We start from the raw sequence: 22,815 nt of genomic DNA on the forward strand, positions 1-22,815 counted from the left end.
AAGCGTAAAAACGACTATTAGCCCTGTATGTGACGGGCTATTTCTTAGCCAAGAGCAATGACTTCCAGGAGTCTCACATAAAACCACAACCGGTTGTTTGGTTTTTTTTTTAAACTTTGGCTTTTGTACATATTAAACAAACTAAATATAACTTGTTGATGTTATGAGCTTTTGGTATTAATGAGCCTAGCGGGTATACAAATTTTGTTATCTTGACAAGCTGCCTGTTTCTAGTTTCAAGACTTTATGCGAAATTAAGCTAACTGGCTGAAAGCTTTAGCTAAATTTAAAGTTTAGATAGCTTAACAATATAAACAATAAACAATACAACAATAAACAATATATAACAATGTCCGTTTAGATTCTTGTTATATATTGTTTGTTTAATCTTTACAAAAACCAAAGTGTAAAAACACCAAGATACCAGACTATTTCTGAGAGTAGTTGCTATAGTAACCAGTAGACACTCCAGGCAGTCGTTGCAACTAGCGCTAACATAGTCCAGCACATAGCTTCCGAAATTGTGTTTTTTGACTCTACAGTTGTACAGATTGAATGTGTTACTCATTTAGCTTTAGTGGCGTCAGTAGGTGGATTTTGTTACCTCTCAATAGAAACCAGGCTAACCATTTTACCCGTTTTCATGCAAAGCTAAGCTAACCAGCTTCTGACAGTAGCTTCATGTTTCGGGTACAGGCCTGAGTGGTGTCAGTCTTCTGTTCCAACCAAATAAGCACATTTCTTAAAATATCTAACAACTCTACTATAATTATTTCCTCCTTTGTTTTTCATCCTCTGTCTATTTGATACAGTCTTTCTGTTTGTCTCTGTCTCATGTGTCACTTGAATATTAATGCACTCTTTGAGCCACAGATAGAAACTGAAGACCTGATTAACGCAATAGACACCACAATTACCCTTTTGGCTCCTCCGGTACCTTTACCTCCTCACTTGCAACATTTTCCACATAAACAACTGTCACCATGCATAATGCAGATAAAACCTACGGCCCCTGGAAAGCAGGGAAGTTTCCCTACAATTCTCAGGACTTGAAATTCTCACGGCAACATTGACCTTTGATCCCACAGGCCTGCCACTGTGAGTTTAATGTTCAGAGGTTACAGCTTACCGCTCATAAGGCAAGGACTGACCTGTCTGAATCACAGGCATGCAAAGCCATTTTCTATTTAGTAGATTCCTTTGAATTCCTTGAGGGGATTTGACACTAAAAAGTTGAACATGGTGATGCAACTCAAATATTCATGTGAGCTTGTTAATCCACTTTTCAAAAGGAATTATTAATAGGCCAACTTAGAATAGACTCTGTAGATGCCTACAAGCAGTTCTGTCTTCCAGCTGTGTTACATAAAATATAATGAATTCAGCATCATCTCACCAGGGGAGAGAGAGAGAGAGAGAGGGAGAGGAGAGGATAAATAACTTGTTTCCAAGCATGACTGGTTTATAATGAGGCCTCCAGTACACACAGAAAAACTCAGTGGATTCAGGCTGCTTTAGTATCTTGTCACTTGTATCATGTATGATATTGAATCTATACATCTAATGCCTGGGTGTTTTACACAAACAGGTCGAAAGAGCAAAGCAGCCCTGAAGCTACAGTCCTAAAGCACCCTCTAGTGACGGGTTTTGGATCTATGCATGATTTACAGCACAAGCTTTGGTCTCCAATTTCAGTTTATTTGGAGCACTTCATTAAAATCAGACTTTTTCAAATCTAGCTGCAGTTTTACCTCAAAATAGTGCAATTTTTTTTAAAGGATATTAACTATTCTCTGTAAACATTTATTTTAGTTTTCAAAGGATTTTATCTGCCACTATCATTAAAGTAGATAATAAGAAAACAAAAAACAAATAAATAAGTTTTCACAACCAGTGATTAAACTCTATATCAAATATATTTCTATATATTACATTCCATAGCTTATTCTATTGAATATTAATTCCAAGAGGACTGACATGAACTGTCTGTGCATCAATACTGTATCTGCAACCTTACATCGAACACATTTCGGGCTCAGCTCAAAGACATCACTTCGAATAAGTTCTTTTACATTTTTGTCAAGAGTTTCGAGGCCCCGTCTGGTTGCTGAAGGCTCCCGAGTGACTCTGGTGTTGCTCTACCATTCCCAAGATGGTCTCTGATAGTCCTTTAATGTCGGTGTGTGTGTCGGGATGTGCAGCCAAAGCCTTCAGAAGTTCAGTCATGCCTTCCCTCTCCAGCATGCCGCTGTAATGTGACGCTAGAAGATGAAGGAGGAAGAGGAAGATGAGCGAGGAATAGACTCTCAACCCCAACACCACCTAACTATTAATAAACCAGGCGGGTCTATTTGAATCAATTATTATTACATAAGGTTGTGATTTTGTGGGAAACACAAAGTAATTAAGGAAATAATACATATACATACACATACAATAACCACTAGATCCCCCTATATGCCCCCCATAGTCAAACCTCCCCTTTGATCTCTACAGTAGCATTTGTGTGTCTTACTGTTTTGACTGCAGACCAGATGTATGGCCCAGACTGCCCACAGCTGCACTCCTGAGGGCTGACGAGTCTGAAGCAGAGGGCAAAATGGACGGAACGACCTGAAATGTTGGCATCACAGTATACTACGATTAAAAAACGGGCAGAGCTTTAAGTAATTCTTGACATTTTTCATTGATTTGTTTTGTGCTTGAGGTTCCAGGCGGTCGATTTTCCTCGGCATCAGTGCAACCCCGGGAATGAAAAGTGAAGTGTCACTGGCAGAAAATCATTTTCAGCAGGTTTGAAAATATTTTCTTGTGACTGTCTGAGCTTTCTTTAGCACTTATGATAGTATCCTTTGTGACAAATCCCTATAGCAGATATCCAATTAAAATAATCTATACAACAAGTTGCAATTATGCTAAATGTGCTCAGTGTTTCATGCCATGCATAGATTAAATACATAAAATCAGCAACAGCACGGCATGTTATGTAAGAGTGTTAGAAAGAAAGTAGGATGTGTAATTGATGGGAAACTATTTAAATAAAGTGTTATGCAACATGTAGCTTCCATTTGATGTTGAAGTGAACAGACAGAATGAGTAAATGCATTTAAAACGACGGCTTCTGAAAAGCTTTCTTTCTCCTCTGTCCAGTTTGCTTTTCTCTCACCTGTAAGAGACCATTTCTCTCTCCAGTTGGGTCCATGTCATTATGGAAGTATGCTGCAAAGAAAGAGAGGTGCATTGAAAAGAGCCAAAGGTGAATTTTATTGTGCGTTAAATGAAAACCAGCGTCCAAAACACACACCATCTGCTTCAGTATGGTGGTGCGGAGCTCCTCCTCCAGGGTCCAGGCCTCCGGTCTGGAGGTGAGATGCGCCAGAATCCCCCCGGCGAAGTAACGGACCCCGACCTCCACCTGGGAATCCTGCAGGAGGCTGAGGACGTGTTCCAGCAGGTCCTCCTCCAACAGGTCTGCTTGCAGCTCCTCCACCTCTGCTATATTGTTCTGCAACACAGGGAGACAAATGATAGCAGTGATGACAGCAACAATAATGCAGGATGTAACTTGAAAGGGGTTAGGGGCAGAAGGGACACAGGAAATGTTTTATATTAGATTCTACAGAATAACTTCATTTTGTTCCTAGTGGCAAATTAACTTAAACTATTTGGGCGTATTATGAAAATGATTTGACACGACTCCCATATTCAGATGCTGCCTGTTTAAGCCCTAAATCTGGGAACGGCTGCAAAAAGAAAATGAGAATAACGTTATTATGGAAGATACATTCTCATGCAGCTATGGCATCTATTAGTGCAAATAAGCTATAAAAACAAGAACATGCCGTGCTGGACTGTGGCACATATGGCATATGGTCAAAATATGTTTACAACTATTAACACAAACACACACACACACACACACACACACACAGACACACACACACACACAGAACCCACCAGGAGGCCAAGAACTTTCTGTTGAATAGAAGGTTCAGTGTAGTACGACTGCAATGCAGAAAAAAGGGGAAAGCATGAGAGGGAAAATGTTTGTGTTTCTGAGAATCTCCATGTAGGTGCATTTTCATCATCTGTTTTATTTGTTTTGTTTTTGTTTTATTTTTGGGCTCCTCTACCTCCAGAACCTCCTCGTACAGCTCCAGGCCCTGGCACTCGATGAAGTTGCGGGCCGCAGCGGGCATCTCATCCGTCAGGTTCCACAGAGCACTCAGGGCGAACTTCAGAGTGGAGTCCACCACTCCCACCATCGCCTTCTGCTGCACGATAGCCAGCAGCTGCTGTTAGACAGAGCCGAGGAGAGGAGAACACGGGACAGAAAAAAAAGGGAAGTAACATCCATTTTTGTAAAATAGATTTGTAGAAATATGAGAAGCATCCTCTGGTGGGGAGACATGCAACATTTTTTGGATGAAATGATTAACATATTAATATGTGGCATCAGAAATACAATAATTGCTTGATTACATACATAATGAGAGAAACGTGATTGGATAATGGAGTAACAGTAAATTGAGAAGGATGTTTCGTGGGTGACCGTGAGGAGATGATTATATACGGTAGGTGAGAAAAACAGAAAGGAGAGACACTCACTCTCACTCTGAAATTGTGAATCTACCTTCATAATAAAGACGTCCTTGCTGAGTTGTGCCATCTGCTCTGTGGACAACTGCAAATAAAACAAAAACATGAGTTATTCTTTGAGTTTTCTAAATGTCAGACTTGAACAGCATGTTTCATCCCACAGGGAATATGGCCCCATTTAACAGGACTAAATGAAAGTATAAAGCTGGCTGCTGAAAGCAGTGTGACAGAGACACAGGCGCTGACCAACAGGTGCCATAATATTTTCCTGCAGCAGACTAATGCACAGTAAGTGAGCAGTGTCTTGACCTTGGCCACCAGAATGGAGATGACAGCCACAGCCATCCTCTGAAGGGTCAGATCCTCGTGGCTGCTCAGCCAGTTAATCACCAGCGTGGCAGCTAAATACCTGAAGCATGATCACAGCATGGGGAGAGGGAACACAGCATTAGAAAAATATACCAATAATGTACAGACAAGCTTCAAGAAAATCTGAGTTCACGTCTGCACTTTTACATCTGGAAGGACTATTTCTTTTGGCAGTTAGACTTAAGGACTAAATATATTCTAGCTGGATCACACTCTATTGGAAAAACATTATAGCGCCACGCTGTTAGTGCAGTGATTATCTTGGCTGCTGCATCACCGTCGGCCCATAACTCATATTATAAGTGAATGAAAAGTAAACTAACTTGTCAAATGGGACATCCTGAAGGATGTAGTCACTGCAAAGTGCCAGCAGACAGTTTTTCTGAACCTGGAGGGATGAAATATTTTATGAATTGAAGAAACATATGGGTGTAAAACAAATATGAGTATGAGCAGCTACAGATACTGTCTGAAGGTGGCAGGATGGGAGCTGTAACCAAAAACAACATTTAAAGCAGAAACATTTAGATCAAGATGCGATGCATGACAGTCCAGCTGGCGGTGACATCTTTGTCGCAGTTACATCTTGCTGTTGTATAACTACATGATATCATTATGTGCTGTGTAATCTGAAACATAACATCTAACCTGCTGGTGGCCGGGGAAGGTCTTCATGGCGTACAGCAGCTGGGTGACAGCGGAGGTGATCAGGCTGACGGGCATGGACTCTGCCAGGTCCTGAGTGGTCAGGTTGAATGCGCACGCAGTGGCCACCAGGTGGACGTGCAGGGAGGTGGGGTGGCTCTGCATCCCACTCAGCACCAGCTACAGGAAACAGGAGGTCCGTGTCATAATCACATGTGTTTTTAGGATCAGAAACTCTCCGTGTTTGTGACTCTTGTCAGTGGGCTGGAAACTGTCGAGAACAATCCCCAGCTTTGTATTAGTGCGTAACCTTCCTACCTCCTACAGCCTCTCACAGAGCCAGCTGTGGAGCTGCACTGTGCTCTCTATCTGTGCAGCTCCACTAGAAACTGCCTCATTACCTCCCCTCTCATCACATCTAAGTACAGTAATTATAATGTCAGATCACAGGACAATTTTACTTTAGCTGCTCTGCATGTTCTCACTGAGCTTGGACAAACTGTATTAAAATAAACTCCTTACAAACAGAGCTGGACACAAAAGTCACTGAAATTAATATAATAAAATAAAATAAAATCTCTCTTTTGAAGATTTTAATTATACTCAAGCTTTCTGAATGCCACAAGAATTATAAATTAATGTCAATTTCTGTGTTTGCCTATGCTTATATTATATATGTTTATTCTTATGTACTGGTCTCTCTTGAAAAAGTTAACCTGATTAAAAAATGGCTTAACTAACTAACTAACTAGTTAAAACTCCAACATCTCATCCTGCAGAAAATAAGTGTTTCAGATATTCTGTAACACAATTGGAAAACATGATATAAAATCTTAGTTAATTTACTATACAATGCAAGTAAGTACAATTCTAGTTTCCTACAGCCTGGGTCTTTGTATTCTAGTTTTGGCATCAGTCCTATCTGTATGAATGGTGGAGATCCGTGAATATGGTGGAGTGGCTTTGATTATCAATATACTTGTAGATTCATTTTCTGTCCGTTACCTAAGTGATTAATGACCTTGTCGTTCCAGCGCTAGTCGAGATATTCCGTGTGACAAGAACGCAGTCAATGACGGAACCAGACCACAGTACCTGTAGCATATCCGGTCGTGGTTTGTCAATGTCTGTGGTTAGATTGTAGAGATGGACGAGGGCCTCTCGTGTAAAACACTCCCTGTCTCTGTAGCGTCTCAGGGCCTCACACACCTGGTTCTCATTAGCTTCTCCGGTTACCTGAACATACACAGCAGATCAGCAGCGTCACAGAGACAGGAAATGCAGCGGGCATATTCTGTTAATACACAATAAGGAGCCTCGAGTCAAATTCAAATGAGAAACTTATGCACGAGTCAAGCTCATGTGTCTACCCACGATGTCATGACATCAACTCTGTGCCCGATGCTCGCGCTACATCCTTACTTTTAGGTTTTCCTGTGAAGAAAGGACAGCACAGGAGCTGACCCCGGTGGCTAGCAGGCCCAGGAAGACCAGCCCGTTCCTGGCTTCCACAAACACTCGGACTGCGGCTTCATTGACCCTCTTCCGCCCGGATATATCTAGAGAAACAAGCGAAGGGAGAACCTGGGGACTCCCCTCCAGAAGCTGCCGCACTGTCTCATCCCCGTCCCTCCCGTCGTTGTCATCCACAGCAAAGTGGTCATTGGAAAAGTCCAGATGCTTGAGAGCGTGAAGCTGGCTGAGGACAAAGAGCAGCCTGGCAGGTGACATATCCAGCTGCCGCAGCCGGTGGGCGATTAAGGACCTCAGGGTGTTCTTGCACTCAAGGAGCGCTGTGAGGTTTGAGACGGCACTGCAGGAGATATCCAGAGTCTCCAGCTGAGGGAGAGTGCAGATATCCTCCAGGGCAGCGTCACTCAGGTCTGTGTTGGCCAGGTTTAGCGTCCTCAGTCCCTGCAGCGAGCTGAAGCCAACTCGGACCCCTCCATCCTCCTCCAGAGACTCCCAGTCCAGACGGAGCCCATTGAGGGACAACCTCTGCAGGCTGGACCTGCACTCCAGGTTGGATGCCATGCCTGCGACAATGTTAGCCCCAGTGAGGCCCCCAGGGACCCAGGAGGCATCTAGCTCCTGGAGACGGTGAGGGCAGAGGGCCAGACAGAAAGCGTCTGCAGATACTGGGCAGCAGCGGATGGAGGCTCGGCGCAGGCGGAGCTCTTTGCAGTTTCGGAAAATCCCAACAGTTGTGTCATTCAGTATCCCTTGTAGGGAGAAGCAAACACAGCCATGTTGTAGGAAAAAGTAGCATCAGTTTAGCCACACTTATGTTTGTGGAGTAGAATTTTCCCATCATTTCAGCCTGGCATCGCACACTGTGAACTAACAAATCATCAGATGACAGGGTAAGTCAGGGACATTGATATTCTCACATTTTATACAGGAGGCTGTGTGCATGAAGAATAACTAACACAGGGTCACATGTAAGTCACTTTTGTTGCGTCCCTTTTCTATAACTATAGTCGCTGCAGTTTCCCACAGCTGTTGATCCTGATGTTGCCGGAGCCTTTTCTGTCCTTCTGACCTACCTGCAGTTGCCATCTTTCGCAGCAGCTGGTCAGCCATCTCCTGTGGGAACAGTGGGGCCCAGCTGAGGCTCATGGAGCCGTCTGCTCGTCTGCTGCACAGGGAGTCCAGGCTGCGGCACACCTGAGCCAAGCAGAGGTCGCTCAAGCCCTGGGGGCCCTCGGCTTCCTGCCACACATCACCAGGTAATAAGAGGAGTCATGCCACTGGATAATTACATATGGCAGCTTAGGCAGAAGCACAAGTGTAGTGATCTTGAAGGATTGGTTCACCCACATAATATATTATAAAAACAATTTGGGTGAAATGACTGAGACAAAAATCTTAAGACTTATTCGGCTGTTATTCCAATTGTGGGTTGTACAGGATGTAAGACATCTATGCAGTAACCCTCTAAATATGTGTAGGAGGTTTTTCTTTATTGTTTGTTCACATTGAACACATTTGTCAAGCGCATATAAACCCTGACAGTTGTCTCTCAGGCTTTCTCCTCGGGGCTCTACAGATCCTCAGTGACACAGGATCTCTAACACTGCAGGAGTCTAATTTTATCCGCAGCAGATGAACATAAGCAAAGCCCGTCTAAATCACCTAATCCCCGGGCTCTGTGTAGGGCAAAGTGGACAAAAGCAACCGGTCCTTATGGGTTAAGCGTAAAGGTGAAACTAAATAAACAAGAAAGGCTACATTTATAGAAAGGGAAGGGTCAAACTCACCATGTTTAATAAGTAAACAGTCGAGTGGGGAAAAATAAATAAATAAAAAACACGGAACAACGTCGTTTGGCAACGTTTAAGTCAAGACTCATAGTTTAAATCCATTTCTTCTCGATAAATCCAAGAAAAGTTGTGACATTTTCTTGTTTTAGATTTTAGTCGCCGCTGCTGATCATCGAGTCAACTGTCACAGGCTGAGCGCTTTCCCATTGGTCAGTCCGCATGACGTCACCGGGAGCGTGTATGAAGGTACTTTGAAGGTAGGTTATGTCAACCATCAGTTTCTGTAAAGATGGAGGGGGGCAGTGAACTCCTTTAGCCACAAGGAGGGGCTCACAGAGAGAGCTGGTTTTTGCACCACTTAGTAAGAGACAAATTCCTGCTTCATGAATTAGAGATAATATTTATGAGCTCACTCGGATGCCAGGGGCAAAGATAAAAATGGGGCACCTCCTCCATACACACTCATATTGGGGGTTGGGGGCTTTGTCTTCCCCCTCTGTTGTGACATTAGGACACAGGAGCACAAATGAAGTATGGAAGTGTCCTATTAGGTACAGACGAGTTTTCAAAATTCAAAAGACACAAAACAAAATTGTGTTGGGACCCATTACTTGGATATGACCCCCAATTGCTCCAGACTGCAACGCTACACAAGAGCTGTACTTTTATCTAAATGTAGAGCAGATACAGAAACTGCATGTCCATGCCTTGAATGATTTCTTCAGCCTCTTTCCATAACAATTATGTCATTTATTTAAACTGGACGGCCTCTATTACATACAACCGACCACCTGAGAGCCGCACACTCTCAATCACACGCACACAAACATGTGTCCTCACACATATGTGGGTCACACGCAAGCCCCCACACTCTTTTAATGTGCACACACACACTCTCCTACATTATTAATGTCCTGCCTCGATTGCTCATAAGCAAAACTGTCCTCCCACATGCTGAAGTATGTCTCCCCACGCAGAGAATCCCCATGCATCAAAGCCTGTGCTTCCTCCTCAAATCCAAAACATTTAGCTGAGGGGTGTTTTTTTTTTTTGTCTGCAAAGCCCTCTGCATATTGTCCTCATAACAAAATAAACACAGCTGCCAATAGCTCTTGGTTTGCAGTGAGAGGCACTCACAATCCATATACGGAGCAAACACAAGAGAAGCTCTCACATCCAAAACAGACCTCCTGTTATTATGTCAAAGCTACTGAATTGCCAGAGTCGTTCAGTCATTAGATTAGAGCTGATAGGAAACAGCTTTGTGAGGAGGAGTAAGTAGACTGTGAGAAATATAGACACATGAGTGAAGCTGACAGATGAGTGTGTGTGTGCGTGTGTGTGTGTGTGTGTGTGTGTGTGTGTGCGCGTGTGCGTGTGTGTATGACATCAACATCCATGAGCCTTACAGACAAATTGCTTGTCTGGGAGACAAACTAACCTTGTAGACAAGATCTTCTGAGAATTAAATGATGAAAGCTAGCCTGATTTTGAGTGTCTTCGCTGCTCTCGCTGATCCCAGCCAATCTGATTCCTCACTGTTATTCATTTGTGGTGCAACCTTGTATGAGGAGCAGACTTTGACTTTCTACCTAAACTTTATGTGACATCAGAGGAGGAAGGCAGGGCCGAGCCTTCCCCCTGCTCAGACCACAGAGGAAAATCGCACCATCAGCCTCCCTCTTTCTGTGTTCGGACCACCCTCCACTGTTCTCTCCTGGTGGACGGCGTCTGCTCGTGCAGGCCTTCATTCCCAATGAGAGCAAAGACAGAGGGAGACATGAGAGTGAGAGGAGGGGAGTGGAGAGCATGAACCTGCACAGGAACCACAACTGAGACGCCAAGCTGGGTCTTACCTGCACACCCTGGACCACTGAGTGAACCCGCTGACACAGGTAAGAATTTTCTTTTTCTTTCTTTTTTTTTTTCGTGATCAGGTTGCTCATAAAATGAATATGGCATTTGTAGGGTTTTTTTTTTCGATCCTCTCTGGAAAAGTACGGAAATTGTTGAAACCTCATATCTTGCCAGTCATAACTGCAAATAGGGAAAATGGTATTTACTGGTAAAAGTCGAGGTCATTTCAAACAATGAAGTTAGATTGAGGTTTTAGATGAAAGCTGAATCCTCTAGACTTCCATGACACTTCATAAAGAACTATGGAATCACTGTAAAGCACTTAAGTTACACATTTGAGCATTAATGTGTTTTTAAAATCCATATGGTGAAATTCACTATGTGTATATCTCATGCATCAAGTCATCCCCCTCAGCAGACAGACCTAATCAGTGGCACCATCAGAATAACTTGTGGGTTAATTGGCACAGTCCTAAAAATCTGCCGGCCAAGAGGAAAAGCCACAACAAAGTTAGACTGAAAGAAAAGGGGGCTTTCTGATTTGCAACACATTCATTCTGTATGTTGAAATAAAGTTGGAAAGAAATTAGGCGACGCAAATGTGACTTTCCAGGGTTAAAAGAAAATCTTTTAATTGAGGTGCTTAGCAGGAGACGGTGAGAGCTCAGTGGCAGCACTTAGAGTCAGTGGACCTATTGGCAACGTCCCCCTGTTCCTCCGGGCTGGGAAAACCAGCCACCGCAAAGTTTGACCTGTCTGGTTGCAAGGACTGTATTAATATAGATGAGGTGGCTGGAGCTGGTCAGGTCTGACTCTGAGAGAGGAGAGGAGAGGAGAGGAGAGGAGAGGAGAGGAGAGGAGAGGAGAGGAGAGGAGAGGAGAAGAGAAGAGAACGAAAGGAGAAGGAGAGGTGAGAAGAGGAGAAAATACCCTTTTTAAAAAGTCAACAAAAAACTGGCTGCTGCGGCCGACTTGATGAAGACCAGCAGGGTGCGAACGACAGAGCGAGACCTGGTGGTAATAACTGCCGATGAGATTCCCAGCCCTGGCTAAGGAGCCTCTGTGTAAACACTGTCACCCCTGACAGGCTGGGGCCTGTGAGATTCATATTGTGTGGTTAGAGACGTGCAGACGGGCCAATTGCTGAGACCGAGCTATTGAAAGGGATGACCTGTGATTACGGAAAGACAGGGAAAAGTCTTCTCCGCTTAATAATAACTGACTGACAGTGCCAAGGTGTCTCTGAGCCTTGACACATGGCCCGTTTTCCTTTAAGTGCCTTTTCCTTTGCCCTCAAACGGATTATAATCTGTGGCAAAACAAACTGCAGCTTGTTCCATATGTTAGAGCTGCAACAACATAGTCATCAAAAATCAGTGTCGGTCCAGGTCATTTCTGTCTGTCAAGAAGTCGTTGTGCCTCATGAAAACACAACAGCTCGGTATTATACGTTTCCCTTGAGGCAAGCATTTTTTTTTTTCCTCTGACAATGATAAAAGAGTAAAATTCTGCAACAGCATCAGTTTGAGTTTAGGTAATGCTCTGGGATCTGTCCCATTAACTGTGGTCAGGACTCTTCAGTGCAACTAAACATCAAGAGGAGACCACAGAAATGATTCAAAGCCCCTGCTGTCTCTGTCTTGGACTCATTTAATTCTGCTTCCTTTGCCATCTGTTAAAATCCTCAGTGGATTTATTTTTGATGAACTCTGATATGAAGTCATATTGTGTGCCTGTCAGAGGTGTTAGATGAAGGTGACTTAACCTCCTTGGCCATATCCATCAGACTGCCTTCTGGTGGGATTTGGCATGACGGCCAAAATCAGCCTGCAGTTGGCTCTCCAGTCGCCCCACATCCAGAGCCAAGCCTCGCTATTGAATATGGAAGGAGGGATCTTTCACTTAGCATGCATTTTTGAACGTCACCCACCCCTGCTCCATTCGTTGTGCTGTCAAAATGAATAAGATCAAAACACAGGCTTTCCTTCCAAAAATAGACTCCAGAAAACATTACTCATAAATCAGGGATTCCTGCTCCCCCTGCTGCTCCTCATACATCAGTTTCTTTTATTGCTCACCAATTTCTAATTTATCTATTTGTACCAGTCAGGGAGGAATGGCAGAAGTTAAAATGAGTTAGTGAGACCCAATCACAACCACCTGCCGACTTCGACCATTTTGTTCATTACTGACAGTTCTACACCTCAAGAATCCATCAAAGACTGGCAGTGGACACCAGCCCGTTAAAGTGATATGTTCGGCGTCGTCCACGGCCAGATGAACTACATTTTCTGCCAAATATGTTCATTTTCAGTCAAACATTTCGTCAGACTCAAAGGTTTTTTTTTTTAACATACTAATTCACGAGCCAGTGCAGGTGCACTGAAAGGCTATAGGGGAGGTTTCGTGGAAGGTCCGACCCGGGAGATCTACAGAAATGTGAAAAACAGATCTCAGCACTTGCCCACACCCAGTCACCTGATACAGATGTGGTAAGGGCCTTAATGAAAGACAACCCATGAGGGAATGTATTGAAAATGTGAGTTACGATAACAGATTTGTGGTGGGTGGGTGGCACTGCTTTTACTCCACCACAAGGGAACCAGAAGGCACAGCTCGCCAAGGGCAGGACGACTTGATGTGTGAAACCAGCTGTGTCTGTGTCAGAGTCTGCTAATTTTCACTTAACATATTAATGCTCACTTACTTCAGAATTAGACTCTTGTGTTGAGTCTAGCCTGGAAACTCCAGTATCGTGCCAACAGATGCTCTTGGACTATTTAACATGTGCAAGCACGGTGGTTATATTGGATAAGAGAGGAAAAGAAAACATCTGCATAGCAGTGTAGTCTTCAGTAGTCCTCTGGTAGTGTGCCTGGTAGGAAATTGAAAAGAAAGTACGAGATGAGTGGTAGCATAAAAAGGAAGTGAATACTTGGACCAAATTAAAGAATAAGTCTGGTGATATTCTATATTTCTCTTACGTCGACAAGTCAAATGAAAATACCAAAACCAACAATGAACTGATTCTACTAACAAGTATCGTCAGTGTAGCCGAAGCATGATATAGCATAATCCTCTGTGCCACAGAGCTCCACTGTCGTCCAAGAACTATATATCAGGGAGCCAATGGGTGTTGCACTGCATTGGGAGACATGTTCCGTCATCTTTGTGAGCATGGGCGCCATGGTTTATTTGGAGTCAGTTTCATTCTGGAGCTGTTAATATGCCTAGCACATAAAATGTGTATTAATCCACAGCTGAAAATCGTCCCCAAACAAATGCACTATACCCCTGTTTGAGTAATGCTTGCTGAAAACTACAATGCCCAGCTGTTTTGGCAAATTAATGAACCCGTTTTAACAGAGTCTCTAACCCCACTAACTCCTCTGTGAGGCTGTACATAAGCTAAATGCTACCTAATATTTGCTAGAAAAGCACTAAACACAAGATAAAGCCTGATGATGAAGTCGTTAGTATTCATCCCCACAAGACCACAAACGCCTCTCCACAGTCTCATGGCTAATAGTCTGGATTTCACCCTGAGTGAAAGCGGTGAACCACTGACCCACTGACTATCATGAGCTGTGTTTAAGATTCACATATTCAGTAGGAACCGATATGCTTGGCACTGAAAGTGTAGGGAAGTTGTAAAGTACTGACAGACAGACAAATTTTTATGTGATTTATTTACAGTAAATATAATATTGAAGAACACCAACCTTAAAATGGTTTCCATATTTCTTTCTTCTTTGTAGATCTGTAGCTTGTTTGGGGATAAAGAGAGGAAGAATCATGGGACCTGGAACATGGAGCCTATTTATTCTGCTTGGTTTGGCCCTCTGGAGCAACAGCCAAGCCCTCACCAAAAACCCCATCCTCTCCCGGATACGAAGGGCTCCAGAGGCCAGCGGAGAAAACAAAAAGTGCTCTTACACCTTCCTGGTCCCTGAACAGAAGATCACAGGCCCCATCTGTGCCGCCCGCGGTTACTCAACCGATAAGGACAGAGTGACGCGCCTGGACGTGGCTGCAGTGCGCGACCTTCTGTCAAAGCAGCGTCGGGAGATGGAGACTTTGAAGCTGGTGGTGGATGTGGATGGCAACTTGGTAAATGAGATGAAGCTATTGAGGAAAGAGAGCAGGAACATGAACTCCAGGGTGACCCAACTCTACATGCAGCTACTGCATGAGATCATCAGGAAGAGGGACAACTCACTGGAGCTGGCCCAGCTGGAGACACGCATCCTTAATGCCACCACTGAGTCACTACGTCTGGCCTCCAGGTACAGGGAACTGGAGGCCAAATACGCAGCCCTGTCTGCAGTGGTGAACAACCAGTCAGTGCTGATTGGAGCGCTGGAAGAGCGTTGTATGCAGGTGTACAGCCGCAGACACGAGCACCCACCCATGGGACCTCCTCTGGTGCAGGTGGTGCCTGAGAACATTCCTGTCAATGTGCCACGTTTCACCAATGAGATCCAGAGGGACCACACTCGAGGGTTTGCTCGGGAAAGAGGCTCTCGCTCTGGGCCATCACCCACAAGTGGTACCCTGGAAGTCCAGAAACCCCCCGAGAGAAACTTCAGCGCTGAAGGTGAGTGAGTTAGTGAGTGATCCATCCAAACATCCATCCATCCATCCATCCATCCATCCAAACATCCATCCATCCAAACATCCATCCATCCAAACATCCATCCATCCAAACATCCATCCATCCATCCATCCATCCATCCATCCATCCATCCATCCATCCATCCAAACATCCATCCATCCATCCAAACATCCATCCAAACATCCATCCATCCATCCAAACATCCATCCAAACATCCATCCATCCATCCATCCATCCATCCATCCATCCATCCATCCATCCATCCATCCATTCAAACATCCAAATATCCAAACATCCATCCATCCATCCAAAAATCATCCATCCATCCATCCATCCATCCAACATCCAAACATCCATCCATCCATCCAAAAATCATCCATCCAAACATCAATCCATCCATCCAAACATCAATCCATCCATCCAAACATCCATCCATCCAAACATCAATCCATCCATCCAAACATCATCCATCCATCCATCCAAAAATCATCCATCCATCCAAACATCAATCCATCCATCCAAACATCAATCCATCCATCCAAACATCCATCCATCCAAACATCCATCCATCCATCTATCCATCATGGAAATCCAAAACAGTCAGGGTGAAATGTAGAGCAGTCATGACTTTGCAGGCCAACCATAACAAAGTAATAATCTCCGACTTTGAATACAGCTGCAGGTGGGCTGGTGGCCTCATTTTCAAAGGTTAGAGATTTGCAAATTCAGCTGGAACTCTGCTCCCCACTCAACAGAAAGAACACAAACCAGGGTGGAAATAAAAATGTTGTAATGTCTGAATTGAGGCAGGGGACTTAAACCAAAGCAAAGAAAGACCTAACCAGTGTGACTTTGCTCATCAACAGAAATTCCTGACGCATTTAAATTTGCCCTCGCCCAAGAATAATAAAGTACGTAGGATTTCGCTGCAGCTGTGTATGAAAACGATCCTGTACAAGACTGTTCCATTGCATGTGAGATGTAGACAAAACCCAGGCTGCTGTGATAGGCTCCTGCAAACCACAAAGTAGATGCACTTCTGCTATACTTCATGAGGTGAATGGACTATACCTTTACATTATTATATTATTAGCTGGGAGAGGGTTAGTCGCCCTTTAAATAAACTCAGCGCTACATGTGCTTGTAATTAAAACTCCTGTAAAGAGGATTACTTTGAAAAAGGCCAGACCCACATACACCCATTTAAACACTGAGTTAACAAGATATCTATTTTGGTTTTTTGACCTCAAATGTAGGCAATTCATTTCTTATTAAGATGAACTTAATTAGTCCAATTCTCTCATGTTGTTCTAGGAGGACAGAGTAAATAAGTGAATCTTGAATCTGTGTTTTCTATTACTCTGTTTGCTTGTGTGATTTTGCTCTTTTTTTTCACTGGTCTGTCCTACTTATTTAAGCCTCTGTCAGACGCTGCCTTAAGTGTTTCTTCATCATTCAAACTCCTGGCACTCGTGTTGTTGTTTCAGTCCTCGCCAAAACGGCTGAAATTGCCTTACAAAGCTAAAATGTCATCCCTACATATTTGGTCAAGCTTGAGTTAAGATCAGAATCTGACCTTCTGACATCTGTTTCACCATAAGAAAAAAAAACAAAAAAAACAACATGAAAGTTTTCAGTAAAAACAAAACAGAAGTAAAAAAAAACTGCACCCTCACTGCGCCGTAGTTGAGGCTGCTTTGCCTACTTTCCCCGGCCTGTTTTTCCCGTAATTAAAAAGTCAGTTTTGATACTTTTAGTGATTTCTTTATTATAGTATATATATACAATTAAATATATCTAACAATAATAGTGAAAAAAGTAACACCAAATAAACCAGTCCTGCTCACTGGCCTCCCTTAGCTACCATTTAGATTGTCCAAACATGGAGATCAGTATCTGATTTAATGCGACAGTGATGACAAGCTGCCCGCCTCTCTTATTGTTCTTTCTTCCAGGCCCGTTCAGAGACTGTCTCGCCGCACAGGAAGCCGGCCACAGCACCAGCGGCATGTACCTGATCAGACCAGACGAAGCCGAGAGGCCAGTGCAGGCCTGGTGTGAACAGGATATAGACAATGGGGGTTGGACTGTTATCCAGAGCAGGAGAGACGGATCAGTTAACTTCTTCAGGAACTGGGATAACTACAAGGTGATGACAATGACACATCCCCTGCCCTGTCCGTCTCCTTTCGCTCTCTCCTCTCCCGGGCCCGCCTCTGAATACTTGGCTCGTCCAGAGACAACAGTGGTGCCGTTATATGACCCATCTAAATGAACCATCTGGGGTCTTTGGGACTATACCTTAGGCTTGTATCCTTGTGTTTTCACGTACTGTAAAATATAACGCCCTGTCATCCGCACTATCCGTCCGAGGTCATTTGGTTTGAGATTCCCATTATGAAACATTAGATGGCCCACTAGGAAGGTATGTTCCACAGCTCAATCTGCAGGCGTTTCTTTCCAAAACCACTACTACTATGCTGCCTTCCTGGATGGATAGCTGGTTGGCTTACTGCACCACACTATATAGAGCCCACTCATCAAAGCTCTGTGAGAATGAGATGGAGTATATCGCTGCTGGCAGCCTCAGCAATTCAGTGTTCCATTCAGCCTGGCCAGGCCTGTGCATGTGTAACTGCAAGCTAAATTGCCCTCCTCAACATTGATTTGCCAGTGAGCTCTCCCACAAAGCCACCACATGTACACACACACACACACACACACACACACACACACACAGCACAGCACAGCACCAGAGAGGAGGCCCCGGACTGAAACCCTACATCATTCATCATGTGCTGGCTCACCCGGCTAATCCACAATCACAAACCTCAACCTCCTTTACCAAGTGAAGTGTTCTGGCGGCACGCGGCCAGACGTAGATTGCTTGAGGTTATTCAACACAAGCACCCGTTCCAGTTTTCGCCATTCCAGTTGATCCCGGAGATCTGTGGGGTTTGAGCGATGAACAGGCATTCTGAAGATGGATGCTTATTTTCCAGCACGAAGTCTACAACACGTCTTTATGAGGAGTTTCAAAGACAGGGTCTCATTCTTCTGCCACAGTGCCTTTTTCATTTTGAAGTTTTGAAGCATCATCAAAAAGAAAGTTCTCATTTGTCCTGTTAACAACGCCACAGCCTCTTCTAAAGCTCCTAAACAATTCTCATGTTTCTAAACTCCCTGGGAAACCACATAACAAACAATGCGCATTATTTTCTGTAATTTTGCTCTAACCTTCCTTTTGATCTTCCTTTGAATCAGAGCGGCTTTGGCAACATAGACGGGGAATACTGGCTTGGTCTGGAAGGCATCTACAATTTAGGGAGGCAGGGGGACTATAAGCTGCTGGTGGAGCTGGAGGACTGGATGGGCAAAAAGGTCTACGCTCAGTACAGCAGCTTCCACCTGGAGCCAGAGAGCGAGGGCTTCCGCCTGCGGCTGGGCACCTACCAGGGCAACGCCGGGGACTCCCTCAGCAGCCACAATGGCAAACAGTTCACCACTCTGGATCGAGACAAGGATGCCTTCTCAGGTAGATGAACATGGTGTCCCTTTGTGCTCTTGTAGCATAGTCCCCTCTTAGGATGCCATGATATTAATATTAATATTGTGACCTTGGAATTATAAGCCTGTATCTGAGTGGTTGCGAGATTTTAAGCTTTTAAGTGTTCACATTCGTTCACTATGGCAACAGTGACGTACAGTGAAGATCTTTTTCACTGGTCAAAAATCAGAAACCCTTAAGATGCTGTGATTGAAAAAACAAATGGGTTTTCTCGAACTGGTCAATCACAGATAGACCTTTACTTGAAGACCGAATGAACGTAGCGCATTTGTCCCTCACTGATCATCGCATGTCGCCTGATATCCCACAATGCTCTATGGAGGGATTTACTCGCATCCCATAGAAAATAAATAGTGGAAGCGAGCAAATCGTGTGACATCACCTTCACCTCTTTTTAGTTGATTGCTGTGAGAATGTCAAAGCTCAAAAGCTGTATCATGTAGCATGTAGTAGCTTGTTCGTTAGCGAACATTGTGTAAATATGTGACCAGCTCCTTGTGGGATTCCAAGCAACGCAGGCCTGAGCAGCAATGCGAAAAGAGAAAGGTGTCATTGCAGAAAAAATTTCACTTTATGCAAACGATTGCGAAACTTGCCTGGTGACACGACACTGACTTGCTGAAAAACTGACATCAAAAAAGGGTCAGTTCTTAACCTGCAAGCAGATTTTATGGCGAGCTATGACAAGCTCGCAACGACAAGCAGGAAGTGGCAGAGGCAGTGACTCACCATTACCCGTGAAAGGTTCTGTCAATATGTTGTCAAGTGATGTTTTCTGAAGTCAGCATCAAATGTGTGACGAACACATCTCTTCATAGAGCTAACCATCCCCATTCCTTCTCCCCAACAACAGGTAACTGTGCCCATTTCCATAAAGGAGGCTGGTGGTACAATGCTTGTGGCCAAGCCAATCTTAATGGTGTCTGGTACACCGGAGGCGTCTACCGCAGCAAGTTCCAAGATGGGATCTTCTGGGCCGACTACGGCGGAGGCTTCTACTCCATGAAATCTGTCCGCATGATGATCAGGCCCATAGACTGAGGAGATACTGTAAGCCAGGCTGGTCCCCGGGCAGCTATGGAGGCCAGGTCACACTTGAACCTCATTCTAAGTCTTGACTATATATATGTCATCAGCAACTGGTTGATCCAAGATAAAAAAAGACCCGCACCAATGGAGATTACCACCCATCAGTAGTGACTTGAGTTGCCTCCTGTAACAGAAATAGACTCTGTTTGAACATTGTTCTCTTTATATATAATAGATGCACACATAGAGGGGTTTAGGGGACATGACTATTTATAGTACGCCATAAAACTCCTTTAATCACCAAATACACATCAAGGTAAAGGTAAATTAAAATTGACTCCCAACATTTTGCAGTTAAATAATGCAAGCTGACGATCTGATTTAGAAACCACAGTATTTCCCTCATTACTAGGTCATCCCGAGTAGAAGAGGCGCCACATCCTCACAGAACTTCATTGGTATTGATTTCATTCATAAGCTTTAGTGTCACAGGATCTAAATGCATCTCTTCCTACCTCGCCAAGATAAACGTCTGGGGAAACACTCATGCATAGGATTTAACTTGTGCTATACTTGCTGGGAGCTGGAAAATACATTTTGTTAATACCTATATAGATTTATTTAGACCCTGTATTCACTTCCAGATTTAAAAAGGCCAGGGAGCTGGAGAAAGGAAATGTGGCTTAAAAACATGTTTTATGTACATTTGATTACACAGACACTGTACGGATTTATTTTTTTCTCCCTGCAGTTAATATGACCTGTGTGTTAAGCTATGTTGTCCAAGTGCAGATGACCGGAAACTGTAAATTATGTGTACAATTAACTTATCATAACAGTGAAAAGGGCCAAGTATCCTGAGGGAATAGTGAAAGATCCTACAGAAAATAGAACTAATTTCCACCACTGAACATATGACAATCATTCTCAAAGTGTGCTTGCCGTTATATGTTCTTCTCATTTGGCTGTTGATTAAATGTCAGTATGACTCTGAGAAAAACAAGCGTTGTTTAGAGAAAAAAAAGATGGAATTACGTTTTGTTTTGAGTGGTTTTCGACCATGAAAAAATATGTTGACCAAGCGTCTTGAGAGTTATAGGCACTGGGACAGACAACGAGGAGCACATTGCTGAAAGCCAGACAGGATGGAGAAAGAAAAAGAAGGGAGAGAGGGGAGGGAGCGGGGGAGGGAGGAGATGAACTGGAATGGAAATGGTCCAAATTTCCAAGTTATTTTCCCCCCTTCTTCCTTTTAAATACAGTGAAATTTACATTCTTTCCACACAAAAGTGCTTGAACTGTATGTTTTCGTAAAAAATATCTTTCATTGACAAAGTCATGGGCTCCTGCACTCTGTAATCACCGGTATGGAAGGAAAGCGGTATCCTTTTGGGGAAACCATCCCAGAGGAGAGGGGAGCTGGGGGGCTTGAACTGGTGGGTCTGCTTTGAACAAGAGCATTGCATCCACAACACACATGAAAGACAAACAGCCTTTGGTCTCTGAGCTGAAAATAGACTCTCATATTCTGCTGTTTTTATTATTGACCACAATGGCCCTCACACCCATCTCTTTAACAAACTTAAAACTACGAAAACACAAAGCAGGGAGACCCAGCTGGACATGGTAACATGTTTATGGACATGTGAAAAAAAAAAAGAAAAAAGCAGCATCTAATAAAAGTGGCATTATTATTTTGAAATGAAACAGCAATGAAAGCTGAAACCTATGACTCATAACACTTGGCAGAACAAACATTACACAACTAACACTCAATAAATGGGCAACGTGTAGGGTCACTTCGGGGGACGCTCTTTTTCACTGGAACTCCAGAGAGCTGATTTATACCGTTAACCAAGTAGTACATGACTGGTTAGTGTTTAGTTTTTGTTGAGATTACATGCACATTCCAGTCTTATCTTGTGGGTGTGAGTCATGCCAATAAACTGTTGTTATTTCCCATATTGGTTTCAAACAGATAGAGCGACTGTACATCTTCATGGAGGCTCTAAAGTTTCCTCGCTGAAGTTCTGAGACATTTCTGTGTTTGACATGAATGAGAGTTTTCTTAAATGTGCCTGACTCTGTGTGTGTGTTGCGTTAGCGTGAGAAAGTAGTGAGGAGACAGATGAATACGACGCGAAGACATCTCATTTTAAGTGGTAACACATTTTTCTGTGGTTGACTGGGTGAAGGCAAGTCATCTCTTCAGATCTGGCTCACAACCTGAACTGCGTGATTCTTTTTTTTTTGTGTGTTTTCTACTTTTTTTTTTGTTCCACTGTCCAAACAAAGCACAATGAAGACTTATACTGGAAATTTAAGTTCCTGAGGGTAATGTTTTCATTAATAGCCCTAATAGATGAGAAGATTGATACCACTCTCAGCTATATTAGCATAGCACAAAAACTGAAAGGATTTGTACATTTTGGGAAAGTCACTTGTTTTCTTCCTTCCTGAGAGTGAAATGAGATGAATCAAACCACCCGTATGTCTTAATGGTATATATATAAAGCTACAGCCAGCAGGTGGTTAGCTCACATTAGCATAAAGACTGGAAGCAGAACCACAGCGAGACTGGCTGTGTCCAACGTTTAAATCACCCTACCAGCACTTCTGAGGCTCGGTACTTCACACATTATATCTGGTTTGTTTTATCTTTACAGAAAACAAAATGTACAAATGACAAGTTGTGGTTCTTTGTGTTGCACTGGAACTTTGGAGCAATATATAACTCCTCCTAAAACCACAACTTGTCATTTTTACACTTCGGTTTTGGACAGAATTTGTGAGCGTCAGAGTTAATGTTTGGTGGATTTCTTTTTTAAACTTTGGACAGAGCGAGCTGTGTCTCCCTCAGCCCAGTCTTT

General features: G+C 43.6%; 2 protein-coding genes across 4 annotated transcripts; one reads left to right on the forward strand and one right to left on the reverse strand.

Moving 5' to 3' along the window:
* Positions 1 to 1,677: 1,677 nt before the first annotated feature.
* On the reverse strand, positions 1,678 to 9,069 carry LOC130179333 (protein zyg-11 homolog). Of its 3 annotated transcripts, none has more exons than XM_056392238.1 (14): positions 8,874 to 9,069; positions 8,160 to 8,325; positions 7,036 to 7,835; positions 6,709 to 6,849; positions 5,617 to 5,793; positions 5,292 to 5,356; positions 4,909 to 5,008; positions 4,634 to 4,684; positions 4,134 to 4,292; positions 3,958 to 4,005; positions 3,305 to 3,505; positions 3,167 to 3,219; positions 2,516 to 2,613; positions 1,678 to 2,261 (listed from the first exon to the last, which is right to left on the reverse strand). In XM_056392238.1, exons 1-14 carry the CDS (start codon positions 8,874 to 8,876, stop codon positions 2,080 to 2,082), a joined length of 2,244 nt encoding a protein of 747 aa, XP_056248213.1. In that variant the 5' UTR covers positions 8,877 to 9,069; the 3' UTR covers positions 1,678 to 2,079. The 3 variants fall into 3 exon arrangements, with proteins under 3 accessions (XP_056248213.1, XP_056248212.1, XP_056248214.1); XM_056392237.1 differs by having other exon boundaries at positions 4,134 to 4,295; XM_056392239.1 differs by having other exon boundaries at positions 2,078 to 2,261; positions 2,516 to 2,582; positions 4,134 to 4,295.
* LOC130179334 (angiopoietin-related protein 1-like) lies at positions 8,263 to 21,907 on the forward strand. Its single transcript, XM_056392240.1, has 7 exons — positions 8,263 to 8,342; positions 9,026 to 9,133; positions 10,490 to 10,771; positions 14,492 to 15,330; positions 17,304 to 17,497; positions 18,613 to 18,883; positions 19,770 to 21,907. Exons 4-7 carry the CDS (start codon positions 14,529 to 14,531, stop codon positions 19,955 to 19,957), a joined length of 1,455 nt encoding a protein of 484 aa, XP_056248215.1. The 5' UTR covers positions 8,263 to 8,342; positions 9,026 to 9,133; positions 10,490 to 10,771; positions 14,492 to 14,528; the 3' UTR covers positions 19,958 to 21,907.
* The last annotated feature ends 908 nt before the right edge of the window (positions 21,908 to 22,815 follow it).

Source organism: Seriola aureovittata, chromosome 12, assembly GCF_021018895.1.
Source record: "Seriola aureovittata isolate HTS-2021-v1 ecotype China chromosome 12, ASM2101889v1, whole genome shotgun sequence".
Classification (NCBI taxonomy): domain Eukaryota; kingdom Metazoa; phylum Chordata; class Actinopteri; order Carangiformes; family Carangidae; genus Seriola; species Seriola aureovittata.